The following is a 16,156-nucleotide window of genomic DNA, read 5'->3' as shown; positions in this document are numbered from 1 at the left end:
ATTCTTTGATGAATAGAAAGTTTAAAAGAACAGCATTTATTTGAATTAGAAATATTTTGTAACATTATAAAATGTCTTTACTGTCACTTTTGACCAATTCAATGCATCCTTGCTGAATTAAAGTATTCATTTCCTCAAAACACTGTTGAACGATAGCGTATATTATAATTACTTTTCATTTCTGGAAATCACAATTTTGAATTTCCCTCCTATTTTCTAGGAATGTATGTTGACTGTTTGACACATTCTTTAACTTGAATTACTAAAATGGGAAAAGCAAATTTAAAACAGTAAAGTAGCATTAAAATAATTACTGTCAATCGATTAAAAAAAAAATGTAAATCACACATTTTTCTGTAACTAATCGTGATAATTCGCACCTAATCACAGATTTCTCTTTCGTGTCTTATCGCACTTGAATGGTTTAAAAGCATTTGCATGAATAAGAGCGTGATCATATATTGTAACGCTAGCCAAAGGATGACGGGAAAAAAGCGGATGCAGCGTTAATTGCGTTAAATATTTTTAACTTGTTAAACTGAGAAAATTAATCGCACGTGTTAACGTGTTGACAGCACTAATTAAAATAAAAAAAGGGAAACTAAAATAACCTACAACAGGCCCTGCACATGCATATAGCACATCTTCACATCTGTCTCCATGTCAGACCAGGTTCCCTTAACAAGACTCCTCTTAACCCCTGCCATACACACATTCACCTTTGATTAGCATAAGTCACACCTCTGAGTATATGTGAACATGTAGAGGAAGATACGCACAAGAGGAATTTGTGTGAGAAGAACATGGAGAGAGGACATGTGCAAACACCCCCCGCCCCCTTCCCCCTCCTTCCCCCTCCCTCTCCTTCCCCCTCCCTCCTCTCTCTCTCACTGTGGCTTTGATAAATGGAAGCTGAGGAGAGGAATCATATCCTCTTCATTAGTGCTCAAACCATGGTGATAGTGAGCTTGCTGGAGGGAGGGAGGGAGTGACAGGAAGAAAAAAGAGCCAGTGTGAGGGGACATAAATGAGACATCTCCCTGCTGTGCCCTCTTCCATGCACGCGCCATGGGACAGGCTCGGATTTTGCCTCACAAACCACCAAGAAACAACTGGGGGAAAAAACATGAAGACAATGAACGAAAGAAATGAAGGTGAGGAAAGATGGGCCTGCCACTTTAACTCTCTTATTCTGTGTTGGGAGAGGCCATCCACATGGACACCATTTCCCTAAAGGCCAAAACCCCCGTCGCCTTCCTCTCTTTCTCTATCTCTCTTCCTTCCGCTTCATCCTATCACACAGAGCGGGGCACCATAATCCGGATCACTTCCTCAGCTCAGCTTGACTCATTTAAGAGTGCACAGATATTAATTGAAGAGATAAGCGGGATATTAGCTGGAGGAGAGTCATGAAGTCGTTGTGTTATCGCACTGCTCATATGACAATCTCACTGTTAACGTGATGCTTTATGTGAGCGCAGACGGTTATGTGAGTGCAATGTACTAGAAATACACATTTCACTGCATAATTGTAACGTTTCTTTAGCAAAGACCTGGAAAAAACATTGGCTTATTGGATTAAGGCCCCGATATGCTTCAAGCAATGAACTGGCGTGATGTCTAATTGAAGTTGTAAATCTTTTTTTTTTTTAATGTTTAATACTGTAAAGCTGCTTGCTTTGAAACAATCTAGTGTATGAAGTGACATGACTTTACTGGAGTGCTGAATTGCAGAGCTCATGCAAACATCCACATCGCTAGGATCAGATGCTTTCTTAACTACCGTTTTCTCACCGCTGTCATTTTTCTTAGGAAAGTGCGCAGCACATATTAACATATTCATCTAAACAGCACTCTCAGCAGAGTGGATGGCGTCAGTATGTTCGCTAACAGTAAACCGCTGCTCACTTATTTCAAACTTCTTTTTACCCCAAAGTGAAGAGCAAAAAAAAACTTTGCCGTGAGTATATCAGGGCCTTTAAGCTCAAGCTAGTTGTTGGAACCAGTTTCTTTCAGTTTAAAAGTTGCTTTAACCGATTTGATCTACCAGGTTAACATGTTTGTCCACTGGTAATCTAGCTGATCAACCCATCTACACAAACTCAGACCAGCTGGAAACCATATCAAAATACCACCTATTGTATACAGTCATGTGGCGCAGGATTTTGGACCAATGAGAGTTCTCTGTGGGCGGGGCTACACAGAGAAACAATGCAAATACAGAGACCAAAAAAACGCCAATTACACACTGACTGTCATGGTCAGTTAGGACAGAAATTTAAATTAATATGGAAGACATATCATTGCTTGTTATAACACCTCAGCCGGTTAGGACACTGTGTAAAGCTTTACCATGGTAAAAATGATCACTTTCACCCTATCAGGGCAAATCTCACTAAAATGCTTCATAAATGTCTAGGTCATATTTAGTCCCCCCCCCCAAAAAAAAAAAATAATAATTTAAATAAATAAATAAATCTAAATAAAAATAAATAAAATAAAATCACAGAAAGCAAAGGCACTTTGTATATAAACTAGAAACAAGTATTCTGTGATATAAACTTTTGCTCCAGCTTCTGTATTCTGGTTTTATCTCAAAGCTCTGCATTGCAGGACTGTGAATATTGTTGGTTCCATAATGATCAATTGCTTGTGATTTTCCTCATTTGCAAGTCCCTTTGGATAAAAGCTTCTGCAGAATGATGAAATATAAATGTTAAATGTACAATTAGCCACATTACTGGACTATATTAATGAGAATGACACTTTTCACATTACAGTAATGAGAATTTGAACATAAATGCCAATCTTAATAGTCCTAAAAATAGGCCTCTTTTTCGTATAATAAAATATGAGCCAGACATTTCTTTGTGAGAATCACCCATCGAGCAATGCGTTTTCTGACGCTGTGGAGGTGAATGAAATGACAGCGCACTGCTTCCTCCGGCACTTCAACACAATTTGAGTACAATGTGTTAAAAGCAGTTAACGTCACTAATGTGTTTCGCATTTCCCAAGGAGAAAAACAAAACAAAAAAAAACACACACACAAGAAAGCTGAATACTAACTAACGCAAAATCCATTGAGCGGATAAGGATGTGCTCGCGTCCTCAGGCAGAAGAGGAGCGGTTAACGACATCATCTCAGCGCTGGGGTCTCAGTGCGGGCATTCTGCTAATGTAAACACTTTATCTGGCTGAAACAGCTCGGCCGCCACAGGCCCTCCTTCCTAACTTTACCAGCCAGCTGACGCTCTTTCTCTCTCCGTTTTGCTTTTTTCTTGCGCTTCTTTCTTTAAAAGCTCACTGCTCTCTAGCGCTCTTTTTCTTCTGGACCGCTGGAAGAAGCGCTGTCTCTTGCTCTCGTTTAACATAACATCTTAAGCTTGCTTCTCCGCACTTGCTTAACCAGATTCTGTTTACACACTTCATCTATCATCCGATTTCACACTTCTCTGGGCTTGTTTATGTGCCTTAAGTGACGCTTTAGTGAACAAAGACATTCTGTTTTCTCCATGGACATGGAGACATCGTGGTTTACTGGTCCTCAAGATGAACTGAGATGCTCATGGATGTCTTTAGCACGGCTGTGTCTCTACTTATAATTACTAACAAAAAATGCTAATGTAGTAATATAATGAAATAAATCCATTGATGAAACTGAAGTGAATTAAAAGTAAATTTGATTAAAAAGGTACTGATTTAATTCGTTCTGATTCATAAATTGATTCTTTTGGGAATGGGAATTGTTGATTCATTTGGTCACAAAGTCAACAGGCCCGTTTCAAGTATTACATAATCTGTTTGATGATTCAGCATATTTTTTTTATCCATCACAGGTTAACATATAAAGTTAATATTCAATGCTGAAGAAGAGGAGATGACAAACATTTCACTAAATTTAGAGCATATTGAAAACTGTTTTCGACTATCATGCTCAATGAATTAATAAAAAGTAAAAATCAAGACATTACAAAGTTAGTTTAGTGTTTAGTTTCAAATGCTAAAGGTTGAGGGGTTGTTGAAATAGTACTGTATTTACAAAAGTATTAAATAAGTAATATAAGTATTCATTTTTAAAATATATATTTCTTTTTAATATATAGTATATAATTTCTAATGTCAATATTTATTTTTTGAAATATAATGTATTTACTAATTTAACATTTATTTGATATTGTTAAATTATTATTACTATAATTATTATATAGCACCTGGTCACATTTTATTTTTTAAATTTCGTGATTAATTGAAAAATGATTTTACCCCTATCCTAGTCTGTATTTTCAAGCCCAGTCCTATAGTTCTTTTTAATTTTTTTAATATAATTATTTAATGCATTTAATTTTGTTGATTTATTCATTTAACATTAAAGTTATATTAAAAAAATATTATTATTATTGAATTGCATTTGGAAGCATTTCATTTAGTGAATTTCACGATTTACTGGAAAATCTTTATTTTTACCCAGTCCTAGTCTATAGTTTCAATCCCAGTCCCACACTGTTTCTTTGCAGCTTTTCAATGGGATTGTGTTTCTGTGCTGAGCACTAGGCTTCATGTGTTCTAAAGGCCCCTTTGCTGGAGCTCAGCTCATTTCAGAGCTGTTCATTCATTTCCTATGACAGCTCCGCAGCAGGAGGGCTACTGGAGCGCCGGATCCGAAGGGCGCAGCAGCGTTAAATGTTGAGCATTCTCTGAGATACCATTCTCTAGCCACTGACAAATGGTTAGTCTTGTTCTTTTGAACCTTACACACACCAATCTAAACATTCTCAAACCATCCGTGGGCTTGTTTAATCTTTATTAAAGAGGTGTCTTTACAGGGACGTCTCCGAAGTGAACGTGGAAGTCCGAGTGAACGAGTCAGGACGAAAAGGTTGACGTTTAAGAAAAGGAGGGGCAGCAGGGCCTTTGAAGTGCTGAGTGAGGAAGTTGTCCCCCTCTTCTCATAAAGCATGGCGGACAGATTAATGCCTAAGCTTTAGGAATACTTAAGAGTCAGCTTCAAGGGAATCAGGACAAGCCTCCGTGCTCCCAAAGCCCTGCCACGCAAATCCATTCCGCTGCTCTTTCCACAGAGCCGAGATGGAGGAGCTCAAAGTGCCAAACACTGCTGACGCTATCATGTGAGGAAATTATGAATATTTATCCAACTGGTCCTCTGGTGGTCTGGGCTATAAGTTTCAGCGATGATTACTTTCGATTCTTTGATTTGTTTGAGAAGCAGATGCAAAAATGTGAGAGGGGCTGAAGGGAACCGGTGAGGCGTTTAAGCTAATGCTTGTTCGACAAACAAAGCTTATTGAGCTTTGCTGCTTATTAGGACAAAGCTTTGGCAAGACACGGCAAACATACAAACGTACATGTGGGGTCCCCCATGTAGTTCAAAAAACATTATTACAAACTGTAATACCTGCTTCTCATTTGCAGCAACAGGGTATTGGTCCTTGAGTTCAGCCATGACAAAGCACTGGTAGTTTTGGCTGTTGGAAAGGGGCCGGTTGTAGAAGCCGGAGTACGTCTTCTCGTCGCCCAAGGTGAAGCTGTCTGGTAGGGAGAGCAGCTTTGCGGCGATGTATGGCCTTGCGGTGTCCGAGTGACGTCGTCTCCTGAGCAGAGCTCCCTCAGTAGACTCCAGGAGCTGAGGATGAGATCAGAGACAGATGAATTAGTACATAAAAGCCACGGGCCCTCAGTGTTGTGTGGGAAACTAATGCTAAGTTGGTCAAGGCTTTTATTTGAATTGCCTGTGAATGTAAAAGCATTCAACTTGTCAACTTCAATGGGCTTCTCTTTGTGTTTGTGATGTAAGATTGTTTTTTAATGTTTTTGAAAGTCTCTTAAGGTCACCAAGGCTGCATTCATTGATTAAAAACACAGTAAGCAATAATATTTAGAACACTTTTTTTCAATTTGAATGTTTTAAAAATGTATTCCTGTGATGGCAAAGCTGAATTTTCAGCATTATTACTCCAGTCTTCAGTGTCACATGATCCTTCAGAAATTATTCTAATATGCTGATTTGCTGCTCAAGAAACATTTCTAATTATTCTCAATGTTGAAAACAGTTGTATCTTAAACGCTGCGCCGTTGTCTTCACAACCCCCGCATGAGGAGGAGAGCTTTGGTTTCGCTATCTGTTCAATTTGACAAAAAAATGTTGACGTCTGAGTGAAAGGGATAAGCGGATGATCAAACAGAACGCATTTTTGCTTTTTAAAAAACAAGACGCGCATAATAGTCATAGACTGTAAAAAAATATGGATGTGGTGTCCGTGATGTCACCAGTAGGTTTCTGAAGAGCACTTTTGAAGCCCAAAGTGGACGGATCTGCCATCGCCATCTTAGTAGCGTGTCACCACGCGTCACTCCCGGATAAACGAAAATGGGCAAAAAAAAAGGGATTAGTTGAGGTGACGTGACGGCTAACAGACACCAGACAAACGGCTTGTAGTGACAGCAGCGGCAATCCACCTGTCATTCAAGTGGCCATGCCCTTAATTATGCAGAACTTTAAGGCTTAATATAATTTAAACAGATGAACAGTTATAAAAAAAAATACACCCCCCTTCCAGTTGTCATGAAGGGCAAAATTAGCTATATAGACCAAAACCACTTTTTGCACCAGGCTATAAAAAAAATGTTCTGCTGTAAAGTTGGGCATATTAACATGGGGGGTATATGGTATTGACTCTCTTTTGCAGCCTGTCTCTAGCAGTCAGTTGATGAATTTGCAGTTTAAGTCACTTCCGAGTTGGTTTCATGGATTGGATGAATGGAAAAGAAGGCTGGGTCTCGAGCACGACACGTTGAAAAAGCTGCGAGAAGTAGTAAAAGATGATCATCCTGTGCATATTTAAATAGAAAAACTAGAAAAATAGAAAAAGCTTACTGTAAACAGCGCTGAGTAATCACGTCATCTCCATAATAACTCTATGATTACCGGTAATTTACCAGTATTTAGTTAATTTAGTTTACCAGTAAAGACTGTATGTGTGAAAGGGGCTACTAAGTGCTACTTAACTTGTTTGGCTTCATATTGTCAAAGGCAAAATCTTTGGGCCACACAACAAACTGGTCTCTCTTCATTACCCACAGCTGTACTGGTGAATCCGAGGGCGAGATATGCCTCGTCATATTTTCTTGTCTTTTCACTGCATTGTACTGCTGTCTACCGGAAGTGACAAAGCCAATGTTGCAAATCCATTTGTCCTTTGTGTCAGAGCGCTGGAGTATTTTAGAAATAGAACAGGAGTGATAGACAGAATCACTGATTATAATGGGTTCTAGGGTTTTGGTATTTGTGAATTTGAAGTAGATTCATGAAGGAGATTGCTGGTTATATCAGAAATGTACAAAAATAAATGCACAAAAAATAACATGACAAAGTCTAGAAATCAATTTCAGTAGTACACTGATTTTAATTTATTGACATAGAACTCATGTTTAATGTAAATTAAACATTAGTAAATAAACACATATGTATATCCAGCACCATATCACCTCTTATTTAACACAAACAACTGAATTGCTAATGAAATAGAGATGTTTCTTTTGTATTAGGTACATCCGTGCCGCGAGATGTTTCAAAAAGTGGTGGGGGCAATATCGACCAATATCAAAAAGTGGTGGAGACATGTCCCACCCATCCAACCCGCAAATTACGCATATGCTGACTGTACACTGAATACAATCCCATTTATACAATGAAAAATATCATAAATGTGTATAAAGAATATCTGGAAAAGTACGTACTTATTTATTTGATTAATTTTTATTAGACTACATTAAGACATACAAACCTGAAGAGAAACTAAAGTTTGCTGCTGTCAATAAAATGCAAATAAAATTAATAAAATTATTTGATTAAAAAATGCAGCCTTCGTGAGCATAAGAGACTTTCAAAAACATTAAAAAACTTAAATAGTAGTGTATAAAAAATATATTTTAAAATGTTGTAAAATATTGTATTAATTTTCGAAACACATGATGTTGATTTCAAAAAAGCACATTTTTAAAATTCCCTGATATGTCCAGGTTTCTCATGACTCATGAATACAGTTAAAAACAACAAAACAGTAATAACTCACCTCATCCAGCTCCATCTCATCAGGATTAATCCACTTACGAGATGATGTAAGAGACCCGGGCACGACCACAATGTAGTAACACCTATGCAGAAAACAACACTGTTAGCATGTACACCTTTACTACTCTCAACTGCACTACAGCAGCTTGAACAAGCCTCACCATTTATACCAAAAAAGCTCTTAGATTTGAGCTGGTGGGAATTAGAAGCGACCCAATCCAGGTGTGTGAATGCGTAGAAAAACTGATGACTTGCTTTCTGAGTAATAACTTCAGTTAATCATCTCAACACTACTGGTTTTTAATCATCAGCTCCGTCTTTTAGAGTGTGAGGGAATGTAGCGCTCACGAACGAGCATAATTTTGGGAGAGTGGCACACGGCTGCTCATAATAAGACTGGAGCCGAGGCTTTAATTTGGCCGGTCTCTGATACGAGAGGCAAAATCAGCTCCAAGAAAAACTCTCTCTGTGCTTCAGAGCTCCGGGATTTCCCGGAAAACGAAGAGCTGTGTCTGACACGAAATCCCACATCAATCAGCTCTACTCCAAATGCCAATCTTCTCCAAGACTTTCTCATCCTCAACACTCTGGTAATCTTTTTACCAATCAAAAAAGGCACTCCGGAGCACAGGCCTGTTCTCCTCCAGGGATTGGCAACAAGGTACAGACTCAGAGTTTTTTTTTTTTTTTTTTGACCACACTGCACCAGCTCTGACTTTGTCAATGGCCAAAGAAGCCAAAAAAAAAAAAAAAAAACTCCCGGTTTTGGGGTTCAGTAGCAATTTAGTTTAATTTCTTTTCAGGGAACATAATTGGCTGTGGAAAAGCTTGACTCCGAAACAACATGTTCCTCTCAGAGGACAAAAACAATCCACTTTTCTTCCATTACCTCCTCATTCATGAAAAATTAAGTGTTGAAAATGACGTATAAACATTAGAGGCCTTTCTCATGCATAAATTATGATGACACATTTAAGGGCCTCCACCCAGCACTCAGCCGTAATGATGGGCTCTCTGTGGCAAGAACATCAGAAACAGTGCAGCGTGTCTGCTTTCTACGAGCAGGATGTGCTCATATCCTCCATCGTGACAGGCTGCACTCTTAAGTGATCTCAAACCAAGGCTTTCAGATGTATCTTCCTCTCAGCTAAGAGAGAAAACAGCCTATCTGTCGGCACATTCTCCGCTATTGATTTCTGCGCGTTCCATCATGACTTATCCTTCAGCACACAGCTCAGAGGAGAATGAAGTGGAAACATGCCAATGTCACTTGAGTCTGACAAGGACCTTCTGGTAGTTTGAATAAAAAAAAGCCGTCTCTTTTCAGGAGAAGGTCAAATGTACAGCTGAATACAGTAGGATGACGTTGCTTTGGGTTGAAAAGCAGCTGGAATCTGCAGCGTTGGCAGGAAGGCTGTTTGCTGAGCTGGGGAGATTCAGTCTGAGCGTTCAGTTGGGGAGGGAATAATTGCATGGTAATGGTGTGTGAGCTACACTGCAGAACGGAAAGCATGGCGTCATTGACCTGAATGAGGCTGGAGGCATATCCGTACTGATGAGATTTAAATAAGAGGGGAAGGAGTACATTTACATGCACAGCAATAAGATGAGTATTATATAAAATCAACTTTTAAAAAACTGATTTGAAAATTCTTTATATATATACAGTATTCAAAACATTCTGTAAGCTATGTATTTGTTTTACACATCAGTAAATCAAGACATCACATGTTTGACCTCAATTGCCCACTTATACGTATGACGTTTTATTTATATATATATGCATGCTTTTAAAGGGATAGTTCACCTAAAAAATGAAAATTATCCCATAATTTACTCTAGGCGTATATGACTTTCTTCTATCAGCCAAACAAAATCAGAGTTATATTAAATAATATCCTGGCTCTTCCCAGCTTTGTTATGAACCTAAGAAGAATTGACGAATGTGGAAGAGCAGAGGATGGAGCCAGGATATTATTTAATTTAACTTTGATTGAGTTCGGCTGATAGAACAAATGAATCTATATATCAAATTTATTTATACATTTTTTTGTTCAAATCATTCATATTTTTTCATCTTATTTTCTCCACCACTAAAAGGACATCCCATTTTGTTTGTCAGATTACTAAAGTACTAACCTGACAGGGGCTGAGGTGGGCACTTTGGGCAGGTTGATGCTGAGTTTTCCATTATTGGTCTGTTCTGCTGTGTACAGGACAGGTTTACTTTTGAACAGGTCGGGTGCAGTTCGAATGGAAACCTGTTGCTGCAGACCACCAGCACTGTTCCCTCTGCTCATCAGCACAAAGGAGTAATCCGTGTCTGGCTGCAGTCGCGTGATCAGCTTCCTCTTGAGGTTGCCTTGGACTTCCACACTCTGCTGGTTATAGAGGATCTACAGGAGGGAGAGGTTCAATTTCACTCAGCTGCACGGCTCACTAAATCTAATTTTTCATTCAGTTTCATTTAAACAAAGAACTTGATTGCATAAACAGACTTTATCCCCATGCAGTCACTTCTAGCGTTGGAAACAGTGTGCTGTTTTCTGGGCTTGGCCCATCAGGATATTACTGTTATGGTTTTATACCAGTGGCTGGCATGCAGAGACGCCACACAGACAACTGTCAAGTCCACTGTAGGCCAGAGACCGTTCTGACAGACTTTCCACAGCATTTCAGCTTACTGACCAACAGCGTGACTTGCAATTTTACAAAACCACATGTGAATTTACAGAATGAGCACTTAAATCTAATAGGTAAAATTACATTTACATCTGTTGCAGAGTAACCGTTCTGTACAAGAATTAGACCATTATACAGTAGACTCCCAAGTGCTAGACTATAAAAACAGGCATACATATAAATACTTGTGAATTATATATTTTAATATGAGGAACTTTTGTTTATGCACATCAATGGGGTCTTACCTTAAAAGGCACTTGCGATTTATAATTTTCTGGTACTTCCCAGGTGAGAAGGACAGAGGTTTTCATCACAGCTTTGACACCAAAACTTGTGGCAAATGCTATTGGGGAGAAAACAGGGATTTTGTAAACATTATTCAAAGCTCAGGGTTTGCAATGCATTATGTATAAGGTAACATTTAAAACAAAACAGAGCTTCTGAAATGGGCTAAAGAGGACTGTTTAGTAATCTCTTGTTGTGTGAAATTACTGACACTGCAGTAAAAGTACTTACAGTATTGTGAATACATTTTTTAATAAATAAACAAATAAAGCCCCTGTCTGAATATTTCCAGTAAAAGCTTTTCTGTAAACTATAAAATCAGCATATTTGTTGAGAACAATACAAAGAATTTGTGACTCTAGCTATACTTTCCCCAGCTACAGGAAACTTAAAACTCATAACTAATAACTGAGATGCTATTCTGCTCAGTGTTATTTAAAGACTATTATAGTATTTATTAATATTTTGAATTGGCTTTTGTTTTTATATTGTAAGTTTTCTTTTAAGTTTTAGGTCAAGTTTTAATAATTTTATGTGCAGTTGTAAATTTTATTAGTTTTTTTATTTATATTTCCATAGAGCTTTAACAAAGTTTATCTCAGTTTTAGTCATTTTTCAATTTCAACTTGCAGCGACATTTCTATCTTATTTCAAATTCTTATTTTTGTTTTTAAATATATTTTTCATCTAATATTTATATTTAATTTTATTTAAGCTTTATACTTCCAATACCGAAAACTATTTTTAATAATTTTAGCAATAATTACATAGTTAATGTAATTATTCAATAACAATAACAACAATGATTCTGCTAAACATAAGACAGCTTTCATTTCGCAGAAAGTAAAATACAAAGGGAGGATTTCTCCACTCGCCTTAAAACCGACCACCCAATGTGAAGATAATATCATTTTTTCATAACACTGCACATTTATCATGGTCTTAGCATGACAAAATGGCTGAGTTGTTTCAAGCGTGTGTTATTGCGGCAAAAATAATTTGTTGGTTATCTGCTGATTTCTCTGCGACCAGTGGACAAAGATTTCGTCTCGAGTTCTAATGTGTTAAGACAGAAACGAACATGGTCATGTGCTGTTTTATGGACACAATCTTTCTTGGAACATGAATAGGTGCGTGTGGTATCATGTGCACCTGTGTCATTAAATATACTGTATAGGGTGCATTATAATTATGTTACGGTGCATTGTAATTATTTGAGGCCTGACACAGTGATAAATTACACAGAGGGATAAAAAGATTTCTGTATCTGTTTAAGCGATTTAACGTAAGTCATGGAGTTTACACCAACCAGGTGATGTAGACATGGTCCTGCTCTGGATACTGGGGCTTATGGGACCCCCTCCCTTGCTGGTGAAGGCTTGCACACGAATATCATAGGTGGTGTCTGGCCGAAGCCCCTGGATGGTCATCTGGGTTTCGGTGGTACGGTTGGTGCTGTTCTGTTTGCTGTTGATGTCGCGGTACACCACTAAATATTGAGTGATCCGGCCGTTGCGCTCAGACAGGACGGGCGGTTCCCAGGACAGGCGGGTGGTGGAGGTGGTCAAGCCCACGACGCGCAGGTTTTGGGGAAACCCGCTGGGCACATCCTCCGGAGTGCTGATCTCTTTTACGTACTCCTCTCCGGCTCCTGCCCGGTTCCTGGCGCTCAGGTGGAAGCTGTAGGTGGCGCCCTTGTGCAGGTCTGTGGCGGTGTGGTGGTCGTCGGTGCGTGCGAACTCACGGACTTCATAGTTCTCTTCCTCCAGATGCTTGTACCGCAGTCGGTAGCCGATCAGCTCGCCCACCATGTCCTTGGGAGGCTGCCACTGGATGAGAGCTGTGTTGCCGACGGTGGTGCTGATGATCATGGTGGGTTTACCAGGCACTGAGGGGGGTAGAGAGAGAATATGTTAAGCACGCTTGAAGAGAGGGTTATTGTGCAGGGACATTTTTAGATAATATCCTTCTGAACTTTTTAAATGTCTAAAACACTCCTCTTATTCTGGCATAACAGACGACTTGTATTTAGCAAGTAGTCTTAAATTAAATAAAATATAAATATACTAAATGTTTGAGGTCAGTAAGATTTTTTATTTTAAATCAATTAATTTTATACAGGAAAGATGCATTAAATTGATCAAAAACGACACTAAAGACATTTATAATGTTACTAAAGATTTTTATTTCAAATAAAAATAAAGAAAATCAAAGAATTCTCTATCACGGTTATCCACTAAAATATTAGGCAGCACAACTGTTTTCAACATCCATAATAATAATAAATGTTTCTTGAGCAGAAAATCATCAATGATTTCTGAAGGATCATGTGAAGACTGGAGTAATGATGCTGAAAATGCAGCTTTGTCATCTCAGGAATAAATAGCATTTTAAAATATATTACAATACAAAACAGTTATTTTAAATTGTAATACTATTTCACAATATTACTGTTTTTACTGTATTTTTGCAGCCTTGGTGAGCAGAAGAGACATCTTTCAAAATTCTTATCAACCCCAAATTTATACAACTAAAATGAGTTGTAAATGCCTTTTCATATTCACCACAATTCTATAATATTTGTAATATTTAATAATAATAGCTTTTTCCATCTATTTAAATCCTTAAGAAATGTCTTGCAAAAGCTGCTTTTGATTAAATTCTACATTCTACAATGAATAGTCACTGAAAACCTCCACAGACACATTCAGGATTTAAAGTCAATATGAAACCTGTAATGCGATTTACTCCGAAATATAAGAGGACATTCAGTGGAATATAGCAGCTGGTGACATCCGTGGAGAAGAAAATAAGCTATTATATTTAGATTTTTTTTCTTTCTTTTTCTTGGAACAATGTGCACCAATGAATCATGCAGAATAAGACCAGAAGCATGCATTAGGAAAGTAATCAGGGTGAATTTTGAGTGTGAGTTTCTACCTGCTCCGGTGGTGGTGATGACTTTGGCTTTACTGCGCGCCCCATCACCCTTGGTTGTGTACGCTGCCACGGTAACAGAGTAAGAGGTCTCGGATTGAAGTCCAGTGATCACAGCCTCCTGTTAAACGGAAACAGCATGATGCCTAAGATGCAAAGACAGCTTTATCTAGAGACGCCCTCATGCCATCCCCACTGGCAGACACTGATCATAAACCCTCCAATAAACCACACACACCCGATGCTTAACCATTTACAACCTCCCTTTTAAAACCATTGGACACATCTTTAATTTCATATTGCACATAAAAACAATAACTCCAAAAGGCTTTGAAAAGCTTTTTCTATGAGAAGCTCTTCCAAGCCACAAAGAGAAGAACCAAAGCAACTCAACCATGGGTGTCAGTCTTCTTGCTTTACACCAGTGACAAAAAGTTTTTACGAGGACACTTAGCAAATCATTTTTTTTTCAACTGTCTGCAATTTGGCAGATATTTGAATGATTTCCCCACCCTATTTTTTAAAATAGGGTTTCAAGGATCCTCCTAAAAAGTCAAATTAGTTCACAAATTAGCCTAGCTGGTGTACACAACTGGAACACTGACACATCTGGTTGGCATCAACCTGTGTGAGCACTTGAACAAACTCACAAACCAAAGGAAGAAACAGAGAACGTCAAACACAGCACACGCAAGCAACTGTAAGAACACATGCACACGCGTCGCACACACACACAAAGTCTTGATTAGGGTTAAAACACAATATTTTCACTCGCTGTTAAAAACGCTGTATTCTGCTGCCAGGCCAGTATTTGGCGATGTAACTGTAAAGAAACACTACGCGCCTGTAGACTGAACACGTAATGCGCATGATGTCACCGTTTACACAAATGCACGTTTTTTTGTAATTTACACGGCGACAATAACTGTTTTCAAATACTTGAACTGGTTTTCAAAAGTTTGCATTTTCAGGTCCCCAAAACAATTTTAAAAAGTTAAAAGATTTTAACTGAAAACGGCCCCTTGAAACTCCTAAACTGTGCTTCCTCCTTTCAACATGAATTAGCTATATGAATAGAAAACTAATTTTACTGAAGAAACATTTAATGAGGAATAATGTCTGTAAAGCCTACAGTAACTCAGGTAATCTCTTCTTAGTGTACTTAAATGATGTGCTGAAAATCCTCACACACACACACACACACACACACACACACACACACACAGAAAGAAACCAAACTCGCACACGGAGTACAGGTTCAACCACACTTAAATACACACGTGGAAATAAACCAAGGTCATGACACAGCATATGTTCATCCACCACACACACACAAATACCAGACTCCTATATTACAAACGGCATTTAAAAGCTTCTCATTAGCATTTTTAGCAAGACTTGGCTGAGTTTCTTCTTTAATTAAGATTTTAATTATATTAATACTTATACCAATAAGTGCCCACTGTTTCACAATTTTCTTTTTTTAAACGGAGGATTGGTTTGGTTTCCTCTCCCCACAGAAGCCCTAAAGAAGGGGAACACGGGATAAAATGTAAATGACTGGATAAATTTAAATGACCTTTTTAAGTTTGAGCGTTTATTCATTACTTTAATCACACAAAATTACTTTTTATAGGCGAAGCAATTGCATTTTCGCCTCTCATTTTCTCCTTCATAAATAGTGCTCTTTTATCAATTTTTCGAGCAAAGGGAACAGCTCGCACTCACAGAGAACAGAAGTTTAACTAAGAAGGAAACATTGGCATGCAGTGGTGTTCTGAAATGAGGAGGCAAAGTCCTCACAGTTTTTTTTTACTTCTTTTTGTGTGTGTTAATAAATCAAATGTAAATTCATGTCCCAGTTACACTTAATGCTCTCTCATTTTTCTGGTTCAACTACATCAAAAAAAAGAAAAGAAAGGGAAACAAGAGAAACCAAACACAATTCTCTTTTGTATTTTTACATTGACTATGTAATTAATGTTGTTATTTATTAAAACCAAATATAAGTTTCATCAAGTTAGTTTATTTAAGCATTTTACAGTTATTCCAAAATAATAACTGAAGGCAGTAACAATTTAAACAATATATTTTATTTGTAAACTGATGCTGAGCTGTTTTTTTTCATTGTCTTTTTCACAAAAAGAGGTGGGATTAATC

General features: G+C 38.0%; 1 protein-coding gene across 9 annotated transcripts in view; it reads right to left on the bottom strand.

The window, feature by feature from the left end:
* Positions 1-16,156, bottom strand: part of ptprfb (protein tyrosine phosphatase receptor type Fb) — a 196,713-nt gene that overhangs the window by 29,247 nt on the left and 151,310 nt on the right. For all 9 annotated transcript variants that reach the window (XM_084121072.1, XM_084121077.1, XM_084121073.1 and 6 more), the window contains 6 exons: positions 14,000-14,117; positions 12,369-12,947; positions 11,020-11,117; positions 10,232-10,488; positions 8,094-8,175; positions 5,417-5,644 (listed from right to left, as the gene is read on the bottom strand). In XM_084121072.1, coding sequence (XP_083977198.1) covers positions 5,417-5,644; positions 8,094-8,175; positions 10,232-10,488; positions 11,020-11,117; positions 12,369-12,947; positions 14,000-14,117 — 1,362 coding nt within the window. The remainder of the gene's footprint in view (positions 1-5,416; positions 5,645-8,093; positions 8,176-10,231; positions 10,489-11,019; positions 11,118-12,368; positions 12,948-13,999; positions 14,118-16,156) is intronic.

This window comes from Abramis brama (assembly GCF_963993115.1).
Source record: "Abramis brama genome assembly, chromosome: 7".
NCBI classification, from domain to species: Eukaryota; Metazoa; Chordata; class Actinopteri; order Cypriniformes; family Leuciscidae; genus Abramis; species Abramis brama.
The sequence above is the reverse complement of the archived record's forward strand: the minus strand, read 5'-3'. Positions and strand labels throughout refer to the sequence as shown.